This window comes from Doryrhamphus excisus, chromosome 18, assembly GCF_030265055.1.
Source record: "Doryrhamphus excisus isolate RoL2022-K1 chromosome 18, RoL_Dexc_1.0, whole genome shotgun sequence".
Taxonomy (NCBI): Eukaryota; Metazoa; Chordata; class Actinopteri; order Syngnathiformes; family Syngnathidae; genus Doryrhamphus; species Doryrhamphus excisus.
In genome coordinates, this window is record NC_080483.1 from 7293178 (window position 1) to 7319537 (window position 26360).

At 40.6% G+C, this 26360-nt stretch overlaps 1 protein-coding gene across 2 annotated transcripts in view; it reads right to left on the reverse strand.

Moving 5' to 3' along the window:
- Positions 1-1216: 1216 nt before the first annotated feature.
- LOC131106237 (neurexophilin-4) overlaps positions 1217-26360 on the reverse strand; it is an 87930-nt gene continuing 62786 nt past the window's right edge. For both annotated transcript variants that reach the window (XM_058055125.1, XM_058055124.1), the window contains one exon: positions 1217-5301. In XM_058055125.1, the coding sequence (XP_057911108.1) occupies positions 4480-5244 (765 nt within the window). In that variant the 5' untranslated portion in view covers positions 5245-5301 and the 3' untranslated portion in view covers positions 1217-4479. The remainder of the gene's footprint in view (positions 5302-26360) is intronic.

The following is a 26360-nucleotide window of genomic DNA, read 5'->3' on the forward strand; positions in this document are numbered from 1 at the left end:
TTATTACTTTATTTATTTTAATTTTACGAGAATTAAGTAAAACAAAAAACATGCACAATTTTACTTGAAAACAATGAAAATGCTGAAAAAAATGTCAAAAAAATAATTTTTCCTGTAAAAAGTCATTTTACAGGAATGAAGTTGCAATATTAAGAGAAGTTATATTTTATATTCTTACTTTATATTTTATATATACTTATACTTTATATTATATGTTACATATATCATGTTGATGTGTATTCTTCTAGTATGACTAATTCATATTTTTATTAGAATCAATTTAATGTTTAACGTGAATACATTTGCACTATTACAAGAAATCAGTTCTATTTGTAGCAAAATATATATATATTTCAAGATAAAACCATAATATTATGAGAATCAAGTCAAATTATTACATAAAAAAATTTGGAAGACCAAGTAACAATTTTAACAAAGTCACATTTCCACCCCCCCAAAAAATCTCTGTATATTTTAGTGACAAATTTAAAGTTATAGGAATAAATGAGAATAAAGTCACAATCTTAACATATTATAAACCATGTTTAAAAATGAGTAGAAGACAACAATGCAATGTCTTTGAATAAACACAGGCATTTAAAATATTTAAAATTAATTAAAATTAATTAAAATAAAATAAGAATTGTTTGAGGGAACGTGCATACGTATGTTTATGTACATATGTTTGGCACCCCATGACAGAAAGATAGGCTCCAGAAGCTGTGAAGGATGTAAGTGGTAGAAAATGAATGAATTACAAAATCATAATAAACAATATGAATAATACACAATATAAATAATGTAATGAAATCTGGTTTGAAAAGCAAAGTTATATTACATGCATATTAGTGTAGCATATTAATTTCCACTTAAATGTCTCCATATACAGTATGTAATCGGAATGTTCTCAAATCCAACATGTCTTTAATAAGCACTCCCAATGTGCCATCATCTTTGGGATGCTTCAGGCTTCATGGTGAAATTCCAAAGCAAAACAAAGTTCCCTTCAATATGTTGTAGAAAATTAAAAGGACATATCTTCACAAAGCTTGGCCTGCAAATCCCTAATCGTAATGAAACGTAACTTCACTCTGCATGTGCTGTCCTTGTCCAGATAACAGGGAAATTCTTGACAAATCTTCCGCAGCTTGTAATTGTGCTTCTGGCTTTGAGAAAGAAAGAAGACATTCACTTTGCACTGCAAACGGCGGAAGGTTTAAAATATTTTAATGTGCTTTTTCATACAGCATATTTTATGCATATTCAGCATAGCATTTCTCATACATTGAAGTCTCTCTTCTATCCGGGGATTGAGATGTGGGGGCACAGGGCATGAACAACAGTCAGTCTACAAAAACACTATAGAAGCCATACATTCATGGCGGCCTCCCTTACAGTCCAAGTTGAAGTCGTAGGGTTGTTCTCAACTGCATAAAGTACCGTATTGACCCGAATATAGGCGACCCCTCTTTTTTTTTTAAGACCATAGCTGGGAGAAAATCTTTGAATGTATAAATCTATAGACCCCAAATACAAGACAACCCTGTTTCTCAAGACCTGCTTTTGGAAGGATGCTGCTTCATTAAACACGGTTATCTTAACATTAGCACCGTAACTGTGGTGTTGGGGGAATTCAAAAAATAATTAGTTATACCGTAATTTCCGGTGTATAAGCCACCATTTTTTTCTTAAACTTTGAACCCTGACGCGGTTCATTTATGGGCATGTTCTAATCTCATGACATCTCCTTTACTCCGAAACTACAACAAATTGTCTCAATCTCGTGCCTGCTTGCAAATCAGTGAGGAAACGGTAGCTCTTTCTTTGGCAGGAGCCAATCCCAAGCTACAAGGGAACTCACAACAAGCTTGTCAACACATTGGAAATCGTCATTACTCAATATAACAGTCTGACAAAGAACCCTAAATAAATTACATGTCACCTTAACAAACAAAAGTTAGGTAAGAAATATACAAGACAAGAACCAATATGAGTTTAGAATTAAAAAATATATTTTAACGGTTTCCAATCATGCATTGCTTCCCAGCAAAGGGATCCCTCTGGTGAAAAATTTAAGCTCCCCGGCAACCATGTCCAATGAACTGCTTAACATAGTTAACATAACATAGTTAGTTAGTTAGTTAACAAAGTTGTTGTTTTTTTATTCTAAACTTGTGTTGGTACTTTTCTTGTATATTCCTTAGCTATCTTTTGAGTGTTAAGTCGCTGTGGGATGATTTAGCCAGCAAGTATGCTGTAAATGCTAACCAGTGTCAAGTGTCAAATTTATATTTTTATGTAAAACAGTATGACTCACGGTGTCATCTGAGAAAGAATGCTAAAATCATTACATGTCACCTTAACAAACAAAAGTTAGGTAAGAAATATACAAGACAAGAACCAATATGAGTTTAGAATTAAAAAAATATATTTTCACGGTTTCCGCTCATGCATTGCTTCCCAGCAAAGGGATCCCTCTGGTGAAAAATTGAAGCTCTCCGGCAGCCATGTCCAATGAACTGCTTAACATAGTTTTAACATAATACAGTTAGTTAGTTAGTTAACATAGTTGTTGTTTTTTATTCTAAACTTGAGTTGGTACTTTTCATATATATTCCTTAGCTACCTTTTGAGTGTTAAGTCACTGTGGGATGATTTAGCCAGCAAGTATGCTGTAAATGCTAACCAGTGTCAAGTGTCAAATTTATATTTTTATGTAAAACAGTATGACTCACGGTGTCATCTGAGAAAGAATGCTAAAATCATTACATGTCACCTTAACAAACAAAAGTTAGGTAAGAAATATACAAGACAAGAACCAATATGAGTTTAGAATAAAAAAATATATTTTAATGGTTTCCCCTCATGCATTGCTTCCCAGGAAAGGGATCCCTCAGGTGAAAAATTGAAGCTCCCCGGCAGCCATGTCCAATGAACTGCTTAACATAGTTAACATAACATAGTTAGTTAGTTAGTTAACATAGTATTTTATTCTAAACTTATGTTGGTACTTTTCTTGTATATTCCTTAGCTACCTTTTGAGTGTTAAGTCGCTGTGGGATGATTTAGCCAGCAAGTATGCTGTAAATGCAACTGTCAAATTTATATTTTTATGTCAAGTATATTGACTAACACAAGTGCAAAAGTGAGTATTATTTCATTCATAATGTGAAAAAACATATTTAGAAGGTCTTAAACATATTTTCTATCCTAGAACTATGAAAATATTCCATTCATAAAGAAGGAATCCTGCTTTCCGGCATTGTCCCGCAATTTGCTGTGGCGAATATTCGAGCAGACGGAGTGAGCCTGTTGACATTTTTAAAAGATACCATTCGCTACGTCAGAGTCTTCGATGTTATGATCGGCACATTCCTCGACAGTCGATACTGTGCCTCAGACAAAGGAAAGACTGAATGTTTTAGAAGGGTGCGTCTACCATCAGCTATCGCTATCCTTTTTTTCCATGCCGAAGTTGTCATAATTCCAGACTTGATCAAATTTAGTTAAGATTTGTCAGATCAAAACACTATTGCTGTGTAAGACTTCAAAACATGTGATATTAGCTTCGACTGCGGTATGCACTACTTTCTGTTTTGGTACTCTATCATGGGAATTCTTTTCGTTATTTTGCCATTTTGGGTTCAAAGCATCTGAATAAAGTGGCATCTTATAATGTGGGAATTACGGTAATTTCATTTTTTTATTGTTGTTTTTATTTTTTGGCATCATGAGCACTTGAAGTGAATGATGAGAACCAACAGCTTGTTCTTATACCCTATATTCTTATTTCTGCAAAACGGCTCTCATATTCACTTCAAAGCGCCGCTCAAGAGATGCAACTCATTCTCAAACATTATATCTTTATGAATGCACAGTTGTTAGATATTGGTGCAAAAAATAATGATGCACTGCATTTCATTTCACAATGGTAACTATGTTATAATGAGTTAGATTACCCATGACAGGAAAACAGTAACAATGTTACTAACACCATTACTCCCAACACCGCTGATCAACATTATGTTAAAATTAGTATCAAAAATGCTGTTTGTGAGTAACAGGAAGAAAAGCTCTGACTCACGTGGGGAGAAGTTGTTTGGCGCAAGTTTACATGTATAGATCTCCAGATCCCGAATACCCCCAAAATAAGAACTGCCTTTTTCTGACTCCGTCTAAGGAAAAAAAAAACCTTCTTGCATTTAGGTCAATACGGTAAAAATACTGAGAAAAAAAAAAATCTCAAAACAAGAACAGCGCTGAGGATGAGATTAATATTTACAGAAACAACTGCAAAAAACAGAAAGTAGAGGGAAGGGCGGGGGAAGGACTCCTCCTCATCCTAAGCATCCATAACTTTGATTATACTTGATTTCAATCCACATTTCACAGCATCTTAGAGGCAAGAAGATGTCCCCTGCTCCATCAATATATAATCAATATGACTATCATTCCCGTCGGTGTCTCTTCTGTCGCTTTTTATCCAAAGTAAGGGTGCTCACTTTGGAAGTTGTAGTCCGGGCACACCTTCTGAACCAGCTTGTAATCGATGCTAAAGAAGGAGATGAAGATGCAGATGACCTTGAAGGGTTTAGCGCACAGCCAGGCGGCGTGTGACTGAGTGTGCTCCGTGAAGCACGTCTGAGACGGGTCGTAGAGGCAGGGTTTGGGCTTCTTGGATCTGTTGGTTTTCTCATACTCCACTCGGCAGTTAAAGGTCTTCACCTCTTTGGGGTCGATAGTAGATTGCTGGGTGTCCTGGATCTGGACCTCCTGTTGACTATGGGGGTGCAAGAACTGCTGCTGCTGAAGGACCTCAAATTCCACTACTTTAGTTGGAGGAACAATACTGACTGACACGTTCCCGAGACTGGATGAATTGTGACGGAAGTACACGGTGAACGTTCCATTGATGTGGTCCACAATCTTCCCAGTCACCAATAAGCTGAACTTGAGAGTCTTGACGTTGAAGTAAAAATCCCCCCAGCCAAAGATCTTCTTGGTCTTCATAGCCGTCTTCAGAGAGGGCTTCCGCTTTGAGCGGTAGCCTGTCTGGTCTACCAGCAAGGACTGATTCCGGGTCGTGTCGTAGGGGTTAAAGAAACTGTAGGTGGGCGGCTTGGATTTCATGGGCGTCTGGTCAAAGGAGGACGTGAAGATTCGGGTTTGGTAAGGAGGTTTCACCGGCCCTCCTGGTGATGCTCCACCTGTGCTTCCAGACATGCCGTAAGGAAGAGTCTTCATTGCCGAGCCCACTGGGCCCAGCTCTGAGAAGTCCACTCTCTTGTCCAACCCTTGGACCTTGACATGGAAGAAAAATGACAAAAGGAGTATCAGATGCATACTTAATAGATGACACACTTATTGTCACTAGTGATGGGAAGTATACATCAATTATGTCATTTTCATATCATTTTAAAAAATACTTTCAGTCCATTGTAAATTATGAAAAAGTTTTTCATTCATTCATTTTCTACCGCTTTTTCCTCACGAGGGTCGCGGGGGTGCTGGAGCCTATCCCAGCTGTCTTCGGGCGAGAGGCGGGGTACACCCTGGACTGGTCGCCAGCCAATCACAGGGCACATATAGACAAACAACCATTCACACTCACATTCATACCTATGGACAATTTGGAGTGGCCAATTAACCTAGCATGTTTTTGGAATGTGGGAGGAAACCGGAGTACCCGGAGAAAACCCACGCATGCACGGGGAGAACATGCAAACTCCACACAGAAATGGCCGAGGGTGGAATTGAACCCTGGTCTCCTAGCTGTGAGGTCTGCGCGCTAACCACTAGACCGCCGTGCCACCCATGAAAAAGCTTATTTTTAAAAAAATATTTTTTCCTACAACTCAGCCATTACATAAGCACAATAATCCCTAGCCCAACTCTGAACAATGTCACTTCCTGCCCCCCCCCCCCCCATCCCGCTCAAGTAACCTAGCACCAGAAGACATCTACAGCAACACAAGTTTTAAGCAATGTCTCATATGGCTTATTTTCTCTTGTTATGTCTACTCTATTGGGTAATAAGAGTGTAAAGATGACAGTTTCATGTCAAGACGGCTCTAATATTGAAAAAAAAAAAACACAATTAGGCCTCTAACATGTAATGTCCCTCTGATGTACTCGTTTGTGATCCTATCCATCTTGGTCACTCCCAATGAGAACCTCAGCATCCTCATCTCTGCTACCTCCAGTTCTGGTTCCTGTCTTTTCCTCCGTGGTACTGTCTCTAGACCAAACAACATGTTTTTGTATACCTTTCCTTTCATTTTAGCTGAAACTCTTCTATCACACATCACGCCTGACACTTTTCTCCACCCATTCCATCCTACCTGCACACGACTTTTTACAATCTCCATTGTTCTGGACTGTTGACCCCAAGTACTTAAAATTCTCCACCTTCTGTATCTCTTCTCCCTGTAACCTCACTCTTCCACTTGGGTCCCTCTCATTTACACACATATACTCGGTCTTGCTGTGGCTAATCTTCATTCCTCTCCTTTCCAGGGCAAACCTCCACTCTTCTAGCATCTCCTCCACCTGTTCCCTACTCTCACTAGAAATCATCTTCGTCATCCGCAAACACCACAGTCCATGGAGATTCTTGTCTAAGCTCATCTGTCAGCCTGTCCATCACCGTAGCAAACAAGAAGGGGCTCAGAGCTGATCCCTGGTGCAGTCCCACCTCCACCTTGAACTCTTCTGTCACACCTACAGCACATCTTACCATTGTCTTACAGTCCTCATACATGACCTGCACCACTTTAACATACTACAACGTGCTACAAAAACATTCCATTTAAAAATTAGAAATCCAGTTTTGCAGAAATGAATTCATCACAATCAGGTCTGGAATCAATTTACCGTGATAAATGAGGGATTACAATAACTCACTTTATTGAGATCAACCCAAAATCTAGTAATTAGTACCCATTATTAAAGTAGAGAACAATCTAACTAAACAATTAACTTATAATACTACAAGACAAATTAGTACAAGTTTAAAATAAATCACCCCAGAAATCAAATCTACAGACATCAAATTTGTTAAACGTTTCCATGCTTCATCTCCCCCAAATTCAATAAAACAAAACCATCTATTTTTGAATTTTTGTTGTTCCAGACTACCAAACAAAGCGAGCGTGTAAGACAATAGTAGTGTGTGTGTGTGTGTGTGTGTGTTTGTTTAGACAGCTTTCTGCGTTTAATCTACAGCCATGCTGGTTATTCTCAGGTCTGACTGACGACAAATCTTTCATGTCTCATCAGTCACATGACACTCATGCTTTCTATCCATATTCATGCATGTGAAAACACACGCAGCTGTCAAGGTATGCTTCCCCAGAGAATCCAACCCCAAACCTTTCAAGACTAGTCCGTGATCACATCCTTGCTTGTCTTTAGTCGTGACAGGTTTGTCATCAATCACTCAATCTAACACACAAGTCCATATTTCTATTAGTACAGTGCATCACTCAGCCCTGCTAATGCATTCAGTCATAAAATGAATGTATCTATTTCTGCTGGCAATTTATTACCACGCCTGCAGAGGGGATTACTGCCTATGTTGATTGATGCTAGAGTACGTGAATGCTTATTGACTGATGGAATTATCACAAAAAATACATAAATGGCAGGCGTTGATAAATGATTAGTGACAAAGATAATGACCCGCTGAAGATAATCTGTATACCCTCACCGCCCTCCATGCTGGTACGGGAGGCCTGAGCAGCAATGCTGGCAAGAGTGTGATTCCATACTAGGAAGTGCAAGTCATGAATGAGGCATTCAAAAAGTTGCAAGTTTACAACTGAATTCGGACTTAACCCTTTTATGGAACATGTTCTTAGTTGTGCAATTGTTACTTTAACTCAGAGTTAACCTTAAATGACTATTTAAGGTTACATTTACCTTCAGACAAAGACAGGGACACCACCTTAGTGTTTTGCTTTTTATTGAATTCAGTATCCTGTGATTGGCTGGCGACCAGTCCAGGGTGTACCCCGCCTCTCGCCCGAAGACAGCTGGGATAGGCTCCAGCACCCCCGCGACCCTCTTGAGGAAAAGCGGCAGAAAATGAATGAATGAATGCTTTTTTGAGGAGGACGGGGCGGCACGGCGGTCGAGTGGTTAGCGCTCAGACCTCACAGCTAGGAGACCTGAGTTCAATCCCATCCTCGGCCATCTCTGTGTGGAGTTTGCATGTTCTCCCCGTGCATGCGTGGGTTCTCTCCGGGTACTCCGGTTTCCTCCCACATTCCAAAAACATGCTAGGTTAATTGGCGACTCCAAATTGTCCATAGGTATGAATGTGAGTGTGAATGGTTGTTTGTCTATATGTGCCCTGTGATTGGCTGGCGACCAGTCCAGTCCTCTGAAGACAGCTGGGGTAGGTTCCAGCACCCCCGCGATCCTCGTGAGGATAAGCGGTAGAAAATAAATGAATGAACAGAGATGGGAGTGTGTGTACAGGGAAAATGATGTTGATGAAGCATATAAAAAAGTTCTTAATATTGATATGAAATGCTATGATAAGCAATGTCCTTTAAAAGAAGTAATTTATAAGAAAAAGAAGAATCAGACATGGATGACTAAAGGCTTGCAAAATTCATGCAACAAAAAAAATAATATAGGAGATTGATATTTAAAGAAGCAGAGAAAACGTACATGATGTGCTTTATATATTACTATATTGACAGTTACTATGGTACACATAATGTCATTGTATGGCCATATCACCTCGTACTTCGGTATGAGGTACATTATTTAAAAACAAAACAAAACAAAAAAAACAACCTTAAACTGTATTATGGAAAGCAGGAAGTGAACAAATGAAACAGTTACTGATTGTAAAATTAAACTGTATTATGGAAAGCAGGAAGTGAACAAATGTAACAGTTACTGATTGTAAAAGTACCAGATGGAGGGGTAGGATTTCATAAACTTTGCTTCTTCCTACTCCTTTTGGACATGTGGAACTGTGAACTGATTATGTGATGCATTCAATTGTAATCTGATGCATGTTCAAATGAAATAAAACCATTACCATTACCATTACAAAACATATAAAAATATGTGCAGCCATTGCTGTAATTTACTAGACAAAAATAAAAACAACATGGCACATTCTGAAATGTATTATCAGGAATGGTACTGGGAACGCTGATTAGCCTCACTATTATAGAGATGGAACTGTTAAAAATGATACTATGAAAGAGGTAGTAGTAGTAGGTAGAGGTAGATTTCCAATGAATACTTTGTAAATATTGAACCAAAAGATCCAAAATGTTATGTCAGTGGAGGAAAGAAAGGAAATTATAGCCAAGAATCCCAATTCCATGTTCGTCAATATACAATATTGGCACTAATAGAAATCATAGAGGAAAGTCCTTAGACCAGAGGGAGTGTTCAGTTGCAGTATTTATGGATTTAATCAAAGCCTTTGACACAATTAATCACAACATCTTAATTAATAAACTGGAAAGATATGGAATCAGGGGATTAGTGTTGAACTGGATTCAAAGATACCGAGCTCATTTTCAGTCGTTTGTATTGAGTTGTAGACTCCTAAAGAGCAGCTACACATGATAAGCCGTACAGAAAGCTTTCTAGATCTTCCAGAATCTGCACCTATACAAGTTGCATTTCCTTTTATTTCCAAAACGGTATGTTTTCTACAATGGGTGACTCAATTGACTCAAGCACCCGATTCACTTCAGTGAGTGACTCATCAGAACTCGAGTCAGTAAAAGGAATGTCGTTTCCCATTACTAGAACATACTGCTCTACGGGAGGTAAAAATAAGCTGCAGCGTCAGGAAAGAATCCTGGGAGTTTGTGCAGGGAATGTGTGATGATGACTTCCTTATGAATGTGCTGTCAGCAGTGCTGCGCTTTAGCGCTGCGTGTTGCCATCTGTCAGGCCAACACTGCTTGCTGGTACAGTGCTAATCAGTTCTCAAAATGTGGCAACAGACCACCACCGCTCGCACCATCATTAAAATCATCAACATAGAATACAGATATCCTTGCAAAGATGGCGGCCATGCTTTTCAACCACTTTTGTTCAAGTTTCAGCCCCCGTGATGTGCTACAAATTTTGTGATGATTCATGCTTAACAGCTTAAAGCTACACAGTGTGTTGTTTTTTTTTTATAGCGGTGTGAACAATTTCTAGTTGATCGGACTCATGGGAGTATGGAGTTTAGTTAATATATTTTCCTGAATAACTGTAAAAGTCATCATATGAGAACAAAGACATATAGAATATAATATAATATATAAAAAATTATATATAAAAAAGAATATAATATAATATAATATAATATAATATAATATAATATAATATAATATAATATAATATAATATAATATAATATAATATAATATAATATAATATAATATAATATAATATAATATAATATAATATAATATAGGCGGCACAGCGGTCTGGTGGTTAGTGCGCAGACCTCACAGCTAGGAGACCAGGGTTCGGTCCCCGCCCTCGGCCATCTCTGTGTGGAGTTTGCATGTTCTCCCCGTGCATGCGTGGGTTTTCTCCGGGTACTCCGGTTTCCTCCCATATTCCAAAAACTTGCTAGGTTAATTAGCGACTCCAAATTGTCCATAGGTATGAATGTGAGTGTGAATGGTTGTTTGTCTATATGTGCCCTGTGATTGGCTGGCAACCAGTCCAGGGTGTACCCCGCCTCTCGCCCGAAGACAGCTGGGATAGGCTCCAGCACCCCCCGCGACCCTCGTGAGGAAAAAGCGGTAGAAAATGAATGAATGAATGAATAATATAATATAATATGGGCGACACAGCGGTTGTGTGGTTAGCGCGCAGACCTCACAGCTAGGAGACCTGGGTTCAATTCCACCCATGGCCATCTCTGTGTGGAGTTTGCATGTTCTCCCTGTGCATGCGTGGGTTTTCTCCGGGTACTTCCCTCCGACTTCCTCCCACATTCCAAAAACGGGTTAATTGGTGACTCCAAATTGTCCATAGGTATGAATGTGAGTGTGAATGGTTGTTTGTCTATATGTGCCCTGTGATTGGCTGGCCACCAGTCCAGGGTGTACCCTGCCTCTGGCCCGAAGACAGCTGGGATAGGCTCCAGCCCCCGCCGCGACCCTTGTGAGGATAAGTGGTTGAAAATGAATAATATAATATAATATAATATAATATAATATAATATAATATAATATAATATAATATAATATAATATAATATAATATAATATAATATAATATAATATAATATAATATAATATAATATAATATAATATAATATAATATAATATAATAATACAGAAATAAACCTGGCTATTAGGGTCCATTTTATAGTATGATCCTTTCACATGTGCAGGAATGCCATCATTATCCTTTATGATAAAGGTATTTCAGCAGCTTCGACCAGGCTACCAGTCAATTGTGATATCTGCATCTACTTGTCCAATTAGCAATTAACTAGCAATAGCAATTAACTGGCGACATGATGTGATGATATCTCTGCACGTTCAGAGAACATGTCATATACGTCCAATGTCAGCAACTTTGCAAACAAAGTATAGCTGGAAGGTACCATCTTCTCTTTTCATGCCAACAGTAGGCAATAGATGCAGTTTACAAGCATAAATACAAAAATGTGTGTTCTTGACAGTAAATCCATTTAAACAGTGAGGATTCCTAAGAAAAATATCAGCTATTTTCTCTGGACATAAAATCCATACACTATATAGACTTTTTTTTTTTTTTAACAAAAAGGATATTTGCCTTATAAGGTGACATAAGGCCGACTGACCCTCTGGTTGCTTAGACAGTCACAAAAATTGTCAGAAAACTTTTGCAGCTGATGGAAAGTTGTGATGATGATGATGACAAGGCATACAGAGTACAACACGCAGTCACACGGGTTTTGACCCTTAAAGGCCACCGTAGCTCTTGCATGTATCAGGGAGTATGAAAATGAACCACCAAATGTCAGACAAACTCCTTCGAGTCCACCCACTCATTCATTCATTCATTCATTTTCTACCGCTTATCCTCACGAGGGTGCTGGAGCCTATCCCAGCTGTCCTCAGGCGAGAGGAGGGGCACACCCTGGACTGGTGGCCAGCCAATCCCAGGCACATATAGACAAACAACCATTCACACTCACATTCATACCTATGGACAATTTGGAGTCACCAATTAACCTAGCATGTTTTTGGAATGTGGGAGGAAACCGGAGTAGCCGGAGAAAACTCACGCATGCACGGGGAGAACATGCAAACTCCACACAGAGATGGCCGAGGATGGGATTGAACTCGGGTCTCCTAGCTGTGAGGTCTGCACGCTGACCACTCGTCCGCCATGCAACCCGCCTATCTTTGTTTTTCCGGATATTGCTTAAAGGACCTATGACGGTACTTTTTCCACCTTTTGTATTGAGTTGTGGACTCCTATAGAGCAGTTACACACAATAACGTTTTTGATCTTCCAGGATCTACACCTATTCCAGCTGTATTTCCTTGGATTTGTGCTTCCCGCCAAAATGGTCTGGTTAATTTATTCCACCGGCGGCCCATCTCCGGGCGCGCCCACTCCGCTGTAACTGGTCACACTCCCAAACTACTTCCTGACTACTACTACACACCTAAGGACAACTTGGAGTCACCAATTAACCTAGCATGTTTTTGGAATGTGGGAGGAAACCGGAGTACCCGGAGAAAACCCACGCATGCACGGGGAGAACATGCAAACTCCACACAGAGATGCCCGAGGGTGGGATTGAACTTGGGTCTCCTAGCTGTAAGTTCTGCGCGCTAACCACTCGACAATCACAAGCTCTACCTTTATATATGGTAGCCTAAGTTTTAACAGTGAATTGGGGGGCAAAACTAGATATAGTAATTTTAGTGCATGATAATGCTTTTGTACAGTCAGCAAGAGCAACAGGCTTCCACAGATTTTGATAATAAGCTCAATGATCAGGTTGCCAGATACACCAGGTGCTTTGTGAAAACACTTCTCAGGTATGTGGTTCTGTGTTGACACAATTTGTTTTTCCCATTCTATATGTATTTTCAACACATGGTAAGAAATAATCAGAAATTGTTGCATTTTTGTAAACAAGGCTCTTCACACTCCCAAGCGCTCCTGATGACTTCCAGACTACTGCCGAATCCCGCTTTCTAATTTTGTCAATATAGGATAATAAATGAATAAACTCTTTGGAGAGCTACTTGAAAAGTGGTTACGAGCTACTGGTAGTTCATGAGCTACCCTTGACTTACCTGGTATGAACTCAAAAGACTGGTAAGTTCAGACCTGGATTCAATTCCACCCTCGGCCATCTCTGTGTGGAGTTTGCATGTTCTCCCCGTGCATGCGTGGGTTTTCTCCGGGTACTCCGGTTTCCTCCCAGATTCCAAAAACATGCTAGGTTAATTGGCGACTCCAAATTGTCCATAGGTATGAATGTGAGTGTGAATGGTTGTTTGTCTATATGTGCCCTGTGATTGGCTGGCCACCAGTCCAGGGTGTACACCACCTCTCGCCCAAAGACTGCTGGGATAGGCTCCAGCACCCTGTGAGACCCTCATGAGGATAAGCAGTAGAAAATGAATGAATGAATGTTAATGAGACAATAGCCACCCAGGAAGTACTGTACAGAAACCGTAAGTAAAAGAGGAAGATGCTAAGATGCGTGAGTCTTTTCTGTCTTATTCTCTGTTAGTAAGTCTACTATATTGAGTATTAGGACTGTAAAAGTGGGGTTATTTCGTTTAATCTGACTTTGTGGAAATTCATTTATCATTGTCAAGTCTGAAACCAATTAACCCTGTTAATTGAGGGATTACTGTAGAGCAAAGAACTGTTAAAAACATTTACGGCAAACGTCTTCGGAAGCTATCCACTGCTATGAAATCCCCGTTGTGTCCATTTGGGCCCGACACAACCGCAACCATTCCTCACCGTGAAGCGTTACACATGTCAAAAAGGCAAATTGGGCTGCCCGCCGGTTATGAATGAGCCCCGTGTTTGTGAGAATGCTGGAGGATATTGTAGCAGAAGATGGAACAGGCACGGCGGAGGACTTATACATATGCATGATAAGCGGCAACTCAATAAGAGAACAATCATAGCGCACACAATCAAATTACAGAGCTTGTGAGACAGAGGGAGATGCCGTGGAAAATGTTATTAGTGCACAAGTGCGATGAGTAGAGCAGCGAGTGAGGAGCTCGTGTACATTTCCCAGGAAATAGGGAACATTAATCATCTTTAACTTCATTTAGAGGTTCATCTGAGCAAAAAGCATCTTTGAGAAAGCCTATAAGCTACCTGGCGAATGAAATGTAAGGATTGTTCATGCAGGAAGGTTATGACTGTGGCTCAGAGTGAGAAAAGAAAGAGCAGACATGACAGGAAATAGGATGAGGTGTGCATGCATGCAGGCGACAGAGCGCAGGATGGAGCTTCACACTATTATTAAATGGGAAAAGGTCACACCAGCTCAGAATTGACTGCTGAAAGCTGATATATTGCCACAATTAAGATCTCTTTTCATCATTAAGGAAGTGTCGGATCAATGTCTGCGCCCTCACCCATCCAGGTATCCGATGTACTTCATTCCCGCATTCATCAGTAACTTCCACGCCCTCCCTCCCTGAGGACTGATGAGACGATGAGGGCTGCCTGTCTCACAGCTTTTTTTTTGCCAGCCTTGTTCCTTTGTTTAATTGGACTTTTATTGGTCACAATCAATTCATTTTCATCTGAGCTGCAGGCGCATTGATTCGCTGTCACGGGGAAGAGTCAGAACGGTTCAACTCCCGCAATAAGACCACTTATTGTTTCTTCAACAAGTTCTCCTTCAGTTCCACCTTGAGTGAGACGTCATCTACTCAGCCTTTTATCGGCCACGGACATGAATTCATGGTGAACAGTTTATGTTTATGGGAATTTTTATGTATGCCGGCTTTGGGTGCAGATACTGTAATTCATTCTTTGCTGCCTAAAGGGGCTGCTGTGGAACGTAAACAAATTTAGCAACTTTAGGACAGTTTCTGTGTGTTTTTGTTTGATGGACTGGCTGTTGCTAGGCAATGCCTACACATTACAAATGTATGTGAAAGGAAAAATGTGATGTACTAGTCAGTGTTGCCAACTTGCCGACTTTGTAGCTAAATCTGGTGACATTCCAAACAGGATCATTCATTCATTTTCTACCGCTTATCCTCACGAGGGTCGCGGGGGTGCTGGAGCCTATCCCAGCTGTCTTCGTGAGAGAGGCGGGGTACACCCTGGACTGGTAGCCAGTCCAGAAAGCCCTGAAAGAAGTTGGATGGCTCAAAATGCTCGTTTCAAAAGGTGTGGTAAAACGGCCACTTTGTGATGTCACAGAAGGGCGGACTTATATGTTTCATAGTTAGGGAGCACTTTGGGTGTGTGACCAATCACAGCGGAGGGGCCGTGGGTGGAATAAATTAAAACAGACCGATTTGTCAGGAAGCACAAATCAAAGGAAATGCAGCTGGAATAGGTGCAGATTCTGGAAAATGTTGCGGGTTATTGTGTGTAGCTGCTCTATAAGAGTCTATAGGAGTCCACAACTCAATACAAAGGGTCATTCATTCATTTTCTACCGCTTATCCTCACGAGGGTCGCGGGGGTACTGGAGCCTATCCCAGCTGTCTTCGGACGAGAGGCGGGGTACACCCTGGACTGGTGGCCAGCCAATCACAGGGCACATATAGACAAACAACCATTCACACTCACATTCATACCTATGGACAATTTGGAGTCGCCAATTAACCTAGCATGTTTTTGGTATGTGGGAGGAAACCGGAGTACCCGGAGAAAACCCACGCATGCACGGGGAGAAGATGCAAACTCCACACAGAGATGGCCGAGGGTGGAATTGAACCCTGGTCTCCTAACTGTTAGGTCTGCGTGCTAACCACACGACCGCCGTGACGCCGTGTATATAATATATGATAGATATTGTATATTATACAGTAGATACTCACTTAAATTCCCTAGAATTTAAAAAATCCTGACAAAATACGGGGCAGAAATCCAAGATGAGGCTGTGGTGAACCTCTCTTCTCAGCTTAGTGCGCTAGCCTTGCCTATGCATTCAGCATATTGTAGGAGTGGGGACATGTGTGAGCTGGAAGGTGCTTGTCACTGCCATCCTTCCATTGAGCAGAAAAGCCAGCTATATTTTTCTGACCGCTATTTAGCAGCAAGTCAAATGCATGAAAGATATTGCCTGTCCTGCTGAATGAATGACTGAACTTGACTGCCAAGCTGAAGGATTAGATATCCAAGCTCACCAGAAGGTGATAAGACTTTTACAACAAAGTATCAAACCATTTCCTGGAAAAGGATAGGGGTGCACATGGAGTTGGATCACGGCGCCTGCCAGCTTGTATTTGTCATCATGTGGCCAACAATATAATTTTGCACAAACATATATTGGTATATTGGTCTTTCACTTGTATGTATAGTGCTTTTCCACCTCCAAGGTACTCAACTGGGGGTTCAGTATATTGAAGAGTTGTTGTACTTAGTTGGAGTACTTCAATGATATGAATAAAATGATGACTAAGGAATACATACCACTATGAAGTACAAATACAGAACACACAAAATGTGCAAAGAATTAAGAAGATTTTATAGGGCTTAAAAGTCCCTTACAGTTGAAGTAGATTGATGATTGATCCACAATTGTGGTGATGTGAGACTGGCAGTGTCATGCCAGTAATGACCAGCTACTGTGTTCGTGACTGCACCTCACCGTGATTGGTGGATAATGAGGAAATGTTATGTTGCTGGTGTGGAGCGTGATACTGTTGTTTGGAGCGGATCCCTGCAGTTGCCGTGTTATGGTGGGCAATAACGTTTATAAAGAGTGTCAGAATATGTGTTCCACTGTCGGGATGCTACACTACTACAAGACAATACTTGCACAAACCGCCGTGAAGCAGGTGGCTAAGTTTTTCGGTCTGGTTTGTACCGTTTATATCGGCATCAGTGAACATTTTTCCTACGCTTATTCTCACGAGGGTTGTGGGATGCTGGAGCCAAACCCAGCTGTCTTCGGGCAAGAGGTGGGGTACACCCTGGACTGGTCGCCAGCCAATCACAGGGCACATATAGACAAACAACCAGCATGTTTTTGGAATTTGGGAGGAAATCGGCGAAAACCCACGCATGCACGGGGAGAACATGCAAACTCCACAACTGAGGGAAGTGAGACCTGCAGTTCTTTAGATGTTGTTGTGGTCAGGGGGTTGGGTTTCCACATTCTAGAAGTGTGCACATCAGTGACATCAGTTGTAATTTGGGTTGATCAACTGATCAACTGATGTGTGAGTAAGGGTGTGAATGTCACCGTTCTTTGGACCAAATATTTGAAAGTCCATCTGGATTCTTATATTCTAACATTCTGTTCTTATATTCTCGAGGACAGTTTACAATTGACTTCAAACAAGAGTTATATCCATCCATTTTCTATGCCGCTTATGCTCATTAGGGTCGCGGGGGTATGCTGGTCGTATGTGGGAGGAAACCGGAGTACGCAGAGAAAACCATATTTCATTCCAAGTGAGAGGTCTTGTCAGCGTGTTAAGTCTCTGTGATAGCACAAACATGTTACTGTACTTGTCTACAACAGATTGGAAAATATTCCATTCCTAATAAAGAACACATCCTTAAGCAAGTTGACAATTGCCTCTGACTACTTTCTGTGCAACTCCAGCTTCACCAACATAGGGACAATGATACTGTTCACCCAATAAAAAGTATAATTATGGAGATTATTGGTACAAAATGCTGGGTTTTCCCACAAATAAAAAAAATCATCTTTTGCTAGAAAAGCAAAAACTGTGTATGGGGATCCAATGTAATATTAGTAGGAAAATGCATTTGGAAACTAAATTGGACACGTAAAGGTCCTAGTGGTGTGGTCTAGTGGCTCAGACATGTTCAATTTTACAGCCAATGATTTCATTCTGTTTTGACAACTGTCAAATCATGAAAAAAAACTTGTTCCTTACCCTGCTCCCCCCCCCAACACATACATATAAAAAAAAGAGGGAGCACTAAAAATGTCATTTAATTACACGAAGCAAAATAAAACCAGAGGGTAAAAAAGTGATAAAGTGGTAAGGGGGGGTGGGGGGTGGATTGAGGGAGTACGAGAGAAAAGGCAGTCAAAGCGATTTCGCAGTCCACTGGTGTGACTGGATTATCATGAAAATGAAAGCTACTGAGTCAGGGAGTGTCAGGGAGCAGAGAAATGGAGCCCAGACAGATAACAGCAAGCCGGGGAGACAAAAATGAATAAGAGGGATGAGAGCAGAGAAAGCCTAGGACGTCTGTGAGACAATATGAGCAGAAAGTGCAAAGGGACAAAATGTAAAAAGACAATATTATTATACATAGACACCATGCGCACTGAGATTATGAGTGCAATAAGACAAAAAAAAAACTCAGAATAACAGCACTTTCTTGAGAAGTAATATTATTTCAAGAGGACTCGCTCGGCTGTGAAATAATTTTTAGTTAAAGAAGTGAAGAAGAAAGAAAGTGTCTGCCACAAAAAGGATTTATGAAGGTATTGTGTGCCAGCTTAAGTGTAATATGCCCACAATATTGCAAAATATTGCGGATAGCACCAGAAGGCAATAAGAGGGACATGTAGAAATCCTCTACCATGCAATGTATGCGTTCATGCAGCGACAACTAGCACTGATGTTGCTTTGGAGCTTTTTTTCATCCATTCTTGCCTTGTTACCTCTAACTGTGGGACACAAGTCAATCTGGTGCGAGTCCCACGCCTTTGAAAGTTCTTCAGTTTGACTGCAACATTTTATTTGGGAATGGTTTCGTTTACTTTTGAATATGATTGGCAAAAATGATATGACAGTTTGAAAAGTAATAAGAAGCAACATTTATTTATCCTACCCATTCTATACTTTAAATGTGTTTGAGGCATCTGTAGGGCTTAAAGGGGACCTATTATGCAAATTTTCGGCCGTTTGCATTGACATGTGGACTACTATTGACTATAGAGCAGCTACACACAATAACCCACTCAGAAATCTTTCTAGATCTTCCAGAATCTGCACCTATTCCAGCTGTTTTTCCAAAACCGTCTGTTTTAATTTATTCCACCAACCGGCCACCTCCGGACACACCCACTTCGCTGTGATTGGTCACACTCCCAAGCACTATAGACTACTTCTGGACTACTGTCGAACCACACTTTGTAATTTTTTTGGTATAGGGGTTGATGATAAAAGAATGAAACCTTTGGAGAGCTTCTTGAAAAGAGTGGTAACGTAGGCACCGCTGGTGCGGTGGAGCTCAGAAGCTGGACGTGAGTGTTTACTCAGTGCATACAGTCTTGGCACAACATCGCTGCCTGCACCTCACCTGCGCAAGGAGGAGCACTCATTGTCGGACACACTTTGTCAGCTGTTGCTGTGGAGCTCAGGAGAACTAGGACGTGAGGACGTTGCATCCACCTCGCCTGTACGAGGAGGAGCACTCATTGTCAGAGCCACTTTGTCAGTGCTGTGCTGTGGACAAAATTCCAGTATAATATTCCAACATTTGTAGGTCAGAAAAGTAGAAAAAGAACAATAGATCCGCTTTAAACATCGATTGAACAAGTGAACAATTTGTAATTGAAGAGAGAAGGGAGGATTCTGGAGCGGAGGCTAATGAAGTGGTGTCCAAAGTGTGGTCCTGAGGACTTTTGCAAATGGTGGCTGATTTTTTATTGGCCTTTGGCACATTTTAAAATACAATTAATTAAAAAAAACAACAAAGCAGTCATTTTTTGACAATACATTTGAAATATTAGAATAAAGTCATAATATTATAAACTAATACTGTAATAAATCCTTATTTTCTGAATAATTTCTTCAATAATTTTGGACATTTTAGTAACAAAACAAAGAAATTATTTGCAGTTTTGGGAAAAAATGTACATTACCATTACATGAATAAAGTCAAAATATTTTGGGAATAAAAAGTACAGTGCTCCGAAAAAATATATAAGAAGACATTTGAAATGTTTGAATTGAAAATTAAAAAACAGCAGTGGAAAAAAACACATCTACATGGGTTGGTTTACAAAATGGAAAATTTCAAAGTGACCCCCAAATCCTTTGATTTTACCATATCAAAGGATATGGTGGAAAAGGTTTGGACACCCATAAGCTAATTCAGTATTTACAATTAAGTAACATTTATTACAAATGTTGATCTGAAATTGGACAACAACATCAATGTCAAGCTAGCAAGAGGGCTTGGTGCTTGCACCACAGTATGAGAATTCATATTTAGTTCTGAACTGTTCAATGTGCAGCATGCAGCAGTATGCATATATATACATATATACGTATATATATATATATACATATATAGTTTCACCGCCACGCCCTTCCTGTCCTTGCCCTCGGTACATCCCTGCCTTCTCCTGGGTGTGTTTTTTTCTGTGCAGGAGCTCTCCCTCCAGCAGAAGGCGGGGACCACAGGACGCACCTCCACCTGATCATCTCCTACCCCTTTTTCAGCAGATGGACTTCACCTGGGATTATTTCCTCTGAGTTTATGCTGCATGTACAGACAGCATTTTCCTCGTTTTTGGACACTTTGACAACATTGATTGCTTTTTTTGGTGTAATCTGTCTCCTCCACTCGAGGACCAGCCTTTGCCAGGGTTTTTCAGGTGGTGCGTCCAGTGTTCCCGGCCCTCCAGCTTGGCAACCCTCTTTGCACCCACGGTGTCTCCTGCTCATTGTGGCTTTTGTGTTTTGTCACAGGGCACATATAGACAAACAACCATTCACAATCACATTCATACCTATGGACAATTTGGAGTCACCAATTAACCTAGCATGTTTTTGGAATGTGGGAGGAAATGGAGGAGACGGATGCGCGCTAACCACTTGACTACTGTGCAGCTGTGTTACAGAGAAGTCGACCAGTCCAGGGTGTACCCTGCCTCTTGCCCAAAGACAGCTGGCATAGGTTCCAGCATATCCATGACCCTCATGAAGATTGGAGGCGTATAAAATGGCATATAAAATGCGTATAAAACAGTTGAGCTGTAACCTTTGGTGTTTATAGGCGGGTGATGGTGGGTCCCATAGCCACTGATCTAGTGTACACTATCATACTGACTCGTGTCCCTCGGTGACTTGGGAGGGGCTCGTCTCCACTGTGACCTTGATCGATTCACCTGAGGAAAGTTTTTTTTTTGGTGGGGGGGGGGGGCTGTCAAGTAGTTTGGTGGTATTTGCTGAGTGAGGGTGCCTCGTTTGCATTCAGGATGGCAGGCAATGCATCAAAAGATGACAGCTCTCCCATTCCTCCCTTAAATAAGAGTGCTGGCACTCTTAGCTTTAATCTTTCATCTAAATAAGTGTTGCAGGAGTCTGCTATGTAGCCAGCAGGGCTAGTCGGGCTCCTGACGTCTTGCTCCTCAATTTCTCATTTGTAAGCGTGTAAACATATATTTGAATCAGATTGTAGAGAGAGAAAAAAAAAACGCTTGTCCTCGTCACCTGCCAAGCTATTTGTGTTGAAATGTATGGAGGTTAGACTAAACAAGAAAGGTGTGGCAGCGTGAGTGACACGCTGAGCGGCAACGTGACAGTGATTGATGGCCTCACACGTTGGAGATGAATGAGGAATGGAATAAGCAAAGGGGAGTGCGATGAAAACAAACAAACTATATGCGTAATGAATAGCTCAGATGAAGAAGAAGACAAGGGAGGTGTTGGTGGTGTGCGGGGTGCAGGGGCACGTGGGGTCCCTGTGACGACTCCAACAAGTCAACCAGGCGGGAAAAATACATAGCGGACTTTCTCAGATTTGTTTCCAGCGCTCATCAGTGGGAGAGCTGGATGACGGATGGACTGGCACTGGGCGCCACGTGAGCGTGTCAGAGTTAGTCACCAGAATAACTACCTGCCCCCCCCCCCCCATCTTCCTTTTCCAACTCTTCTCACAGTCTCACACTCTATAAGACGATTCATGCATTTCCACACTTTCTTCACACACTGCTTGTATACTCCAGGGATGGGCTCCTCATCTTATTTTTAAAATGGACTAAACCACCTCTTTTTCCTCTGAAAAAATACATATCTTATTCTATTTCTAATAATAATATTGATTCATACTTCATTCATTTTCTACTGCTTTTCCTCACGAGGGTCCCGGGGTGCTGGAGCCTATCCCAGCTGTCTTCGGCCTTGAGGCGGGGTACACCCTGGACTGGTGGCCAGCCAATCACAGGGCACATATAGACAAACAACCATTCACACTCACATTCATACCTATGGACAATTTGGAGTCGCCAATTAACCATTAACATTAACATGTTTATGGAATGTGGGAGGAAACCGGAACACCCGGAAAAAACAACGCATGCATTACTTATATTTAATTTATAGTTGTATTCTAATGAGAAAAAAGTTGCAGTTTTGTGAGAATACAATTGTAATATTATGAGGAATATGACCGTATTGTTTTAAATAATGGCCTATAGTTCCATCATTGATATCCTTTTACATAAAATTTGTTGTAATTATCGTTGTAGTTGCATATCGAATCGTTTAGCACATAGAGATTTCTCCTACTTATTATAAAAACTTATTTCTATCTGCGATTAAATGTGATTAATTGTAAGTTAACTATGGAGAAAATGTGATTAATCATGATCAGCCCTAATTTTTACATTAAAAATAAATTTTTCCGGGTATTAATTTAAGCAATGAAAAAAATCCGTTTAGCTGTTAAGAAGCCTAAAGAACCAGCTCTATTTAAGGAGAGGAGCCAAAAAAGGACTCCTTTAAAGGGGACCTATTATGCTCATTTTTCGACCCGCACAGAAAACCTTTTAGACTTTCCAGAATCTGCACCTATTCCAGCTTCCGTTATTTGTACTTGCTGCCAAAACGGTCTAAATGTGCTGATTTAATTTATTCAACCCACTCCGCTCTGATTGCCCACACGCCTAAGTGCTTCCTAACTATGAACCATATAAGGAAGTCCGCCCCTCTGTGACATCACAAAGGCGCAGTTTGACCACACCTTTTGAAACGGAGCGTTTTGAGCTTGGCTCACTTCCAAATGCACAAACCTCATTATCTGAAACAGTAATCCCTTGGTTAAAATATGGACAGTTGAAAGATTATCTCGCAATTTGACCCTTAATATTAGCTATTTTGACTCAAGCCTCCTTCATATTTTTATTCTTTTTTTGAAACGTCTTGCTTTGTCAGCTTGGGTCAGCGTGTCCTCAGCAGGCGCTGATTGAAGCAATAATCGAAGAGAAGTAAAGCATATGTCTATACAACTCCTAAGAGGTACTAATAATAGGGAGGGGGCACTGTGACATTTTGCTTTTCATTGTCGAGATAAGCGTACAAACAATTCTTTGTTTATAGAATAGCAAAGAATACTTGTGTCTCTCCGGGTGAAGCAACTGTTATTACCTCCACCAAGGACATCACAGTTTCCTTTCTATTTTCATTTTCTATTTCATAGTACAAAAAATTGATTTCAACCAAACTTAGTAGAGGGGTGTGGTATTAGCCATGAGTGAACCCATTAACGTTTTGGTGTGCGTGTCTTACTTTTGTGAGGGTATTTTTCAACATTTTCACATCGGAGATAATGGAAACAAGAAAAGCACTCAGAGAGAGCGGACCACCGCCATCACCCCCCACCTCCTTATTATGATTTCCACCATGAATATTAGTCCTGTGTTTATTTCATCTACACATTTAGATTCATTGACCATGAAAAGATACCATAGAAGAGTGTGAATGACTTAATTAATGCTGACAATGCTAACATTAGCATGCTAACACCTAGCATAACAGTGCTGCTTGTATAAGTGTATACCTCTGAAAATTCTACAAGTGTTATTATAATTATGTTAGCATGCAACATGGCTTAACATGGCAACCGTTCCGCTGTCTGATCACTTTATCATCCACCTGAACCCATGCTGACTCTCCTTCGTGCTAACATGGTAAGAACACCCAGCCTGAAAGCGCCAAGTACCTGCTTAAGTTCATACTCGTGAAAATAACAAAAAAATGCTTGTATGTTTATGTTTACATGCTAACAATGCTAACACCCTATATAATACTGTCTACCTATGGAAATTGATACAAATGCTACTATGCTAATGTCAGCATGCTAGCAATGCTAACACCCTATATAATACGGTCTACCTATGGAAATTGATAAAAATGCTACTATGCTAATGTCAGCATGCTAGCAATGCTAACACCTAACATGATGAAGCTAAGTGTTCATATACTGTGTCTACCCATGAAAAGTGCAAAAACACAACTATGCTATTATTAGCATGATATCAATGCTAACGTGCTAACATTAGCATGTGTTGTGGAGTCCATCCATCCTTTTTCTATGCCGCTTATCCTCACGAGGGTCGCGGGTATGTTGGAGCCTATCCCAGGTATCTTTGGGTGAGAGGCGGGGTACACCCTGGTCTGCTCAGTAGCCAATCACAGGGCACAAATAGACAAACAACCATTCACACTCACATTCATACCTATGGAAAATTTGGAGTCGCCAATTAACCTAGCATGTTTTTGTGGGATGTGGGAGTACTCGGACAAAACCCATGCATGAGGACAACCTAGAGCCCCAATTATTAATATTATTCATAACTATCGGTAGAATGAAATACGATAATACTGTATTAAACATCATGTATTTTTAAGAAGCAAACTAATGGAGACTGACTCAACTGTGCCTCTGCTGGTTGCAGCCAATTACTGCACTCTTCATTCATTATACTCAATGACAGCGACAAAGGTGGTTCCTAAATAAAGAGGCACACAATGTACAGCGTAGGCTACGGTGGGAAGTTTCCTCTCCTCGTGCTGCCTTTCACACGCCTTTGCTGGGGTATAAATCACCCACATTCAAGGGCACAGCGTTGGGACCCCTAGCTGAGATCTTTCACATGCACCATCTGGACGCAGAGTGCTGACCAGAGGATTTGCTCTCATTCTGGAGCTGCCAGATGAGTGTGTACTGTATTATCGTCTACATGCAGGTGTGTCATGCCGTACACTCTCACCTCTGCAGAAGAAGGGAGTGCTGATGAGGTTTTCAGAGAGACCAAAGGATCATGACAGACCAAAAAAAAAAAAAAAGTAGAGCGAAGAAAAGTATTGCAATAGTATGATTCCCACACTCTATCTTCTTGCATTGGTTACTATCACGCAACCTCATGATTGTTTCCCCACACACAATAGAATCCTCTGTGTTCCTGAGAGGTGACCCAATGGCTGCCCCTTATTTTTCTGGGCTGCTCACCCCTCCTTAGTTCTGCAGACTTTCTTTCATCAACTTGAAAACCAACTAAGGATGAAATCATTTACAGACTAAATAGTCATTTCTCTTGCCCCGCAACCCTGAAGCACACAATCAACAAAACCAATGAGCTTCAGCTTGTTTGGGGCCTTTGTGGGGGGGGGATGGACAATTAGTTAGTTGGGTTACACAAAATATTTCACAACCGATTTCTATGAATGTTTCTCACACGTTACTGCTAGCTTATGGTATCTAAGTTATACAGTAGTTTCACTTTTGGGTCTCACATGCAGCTATGCTGTGTTCAAAGACCGCCAACAAATGTGGAAAAGACGTAATCAGTGAAGCATAAAGACATAAACATGTACTAACTGTTACCTGTATTATAACATATGTAAAAATTATTTCCAACTTAGATTGAATGAAATACAAAAAGTGACTACAAATAAAAAAAATATTCATAAAACAACAAAATAAATGACTGCTATTATTAATAGCATACCAAAAGATCCTAGGATGCATTATCCTAGGATCTTTGATAGTTATTTTCATAAGTACAATTCCCTGCTAATTCCCATTAAGAACTTGCTGGCTATTTGTGCAGCAATAAAAGGCTGAGAACAAAAGCAAGGCTGGTGAGTAACAGTCAGGCAGGACCATCAAATGACTAGACGGGACATCTCTCCTTTGTCCTAGGGATAGACGCTCTGTAAACACAACCACACTTTTTAAATGTGATGTCACAAATCAAAGGGAGTCGATTCATTTCTCCTTCTCACTTTTTACCCCTTAAAGAAACATCGAAGAGAAACTTGGATATTAATGGAACTTTGTGGACCAAATCTTTTTGGACCCCGGGGGTTGCAAACAGCAAACTTAAGCACCAGGGTCCAAAACCAAGGTATCACTGATGAAAATGAATGTATCTACATTGGAAGTGACAATACAGGAAATTAATAGTGGCCTCAAATTTCGCTTTCACATG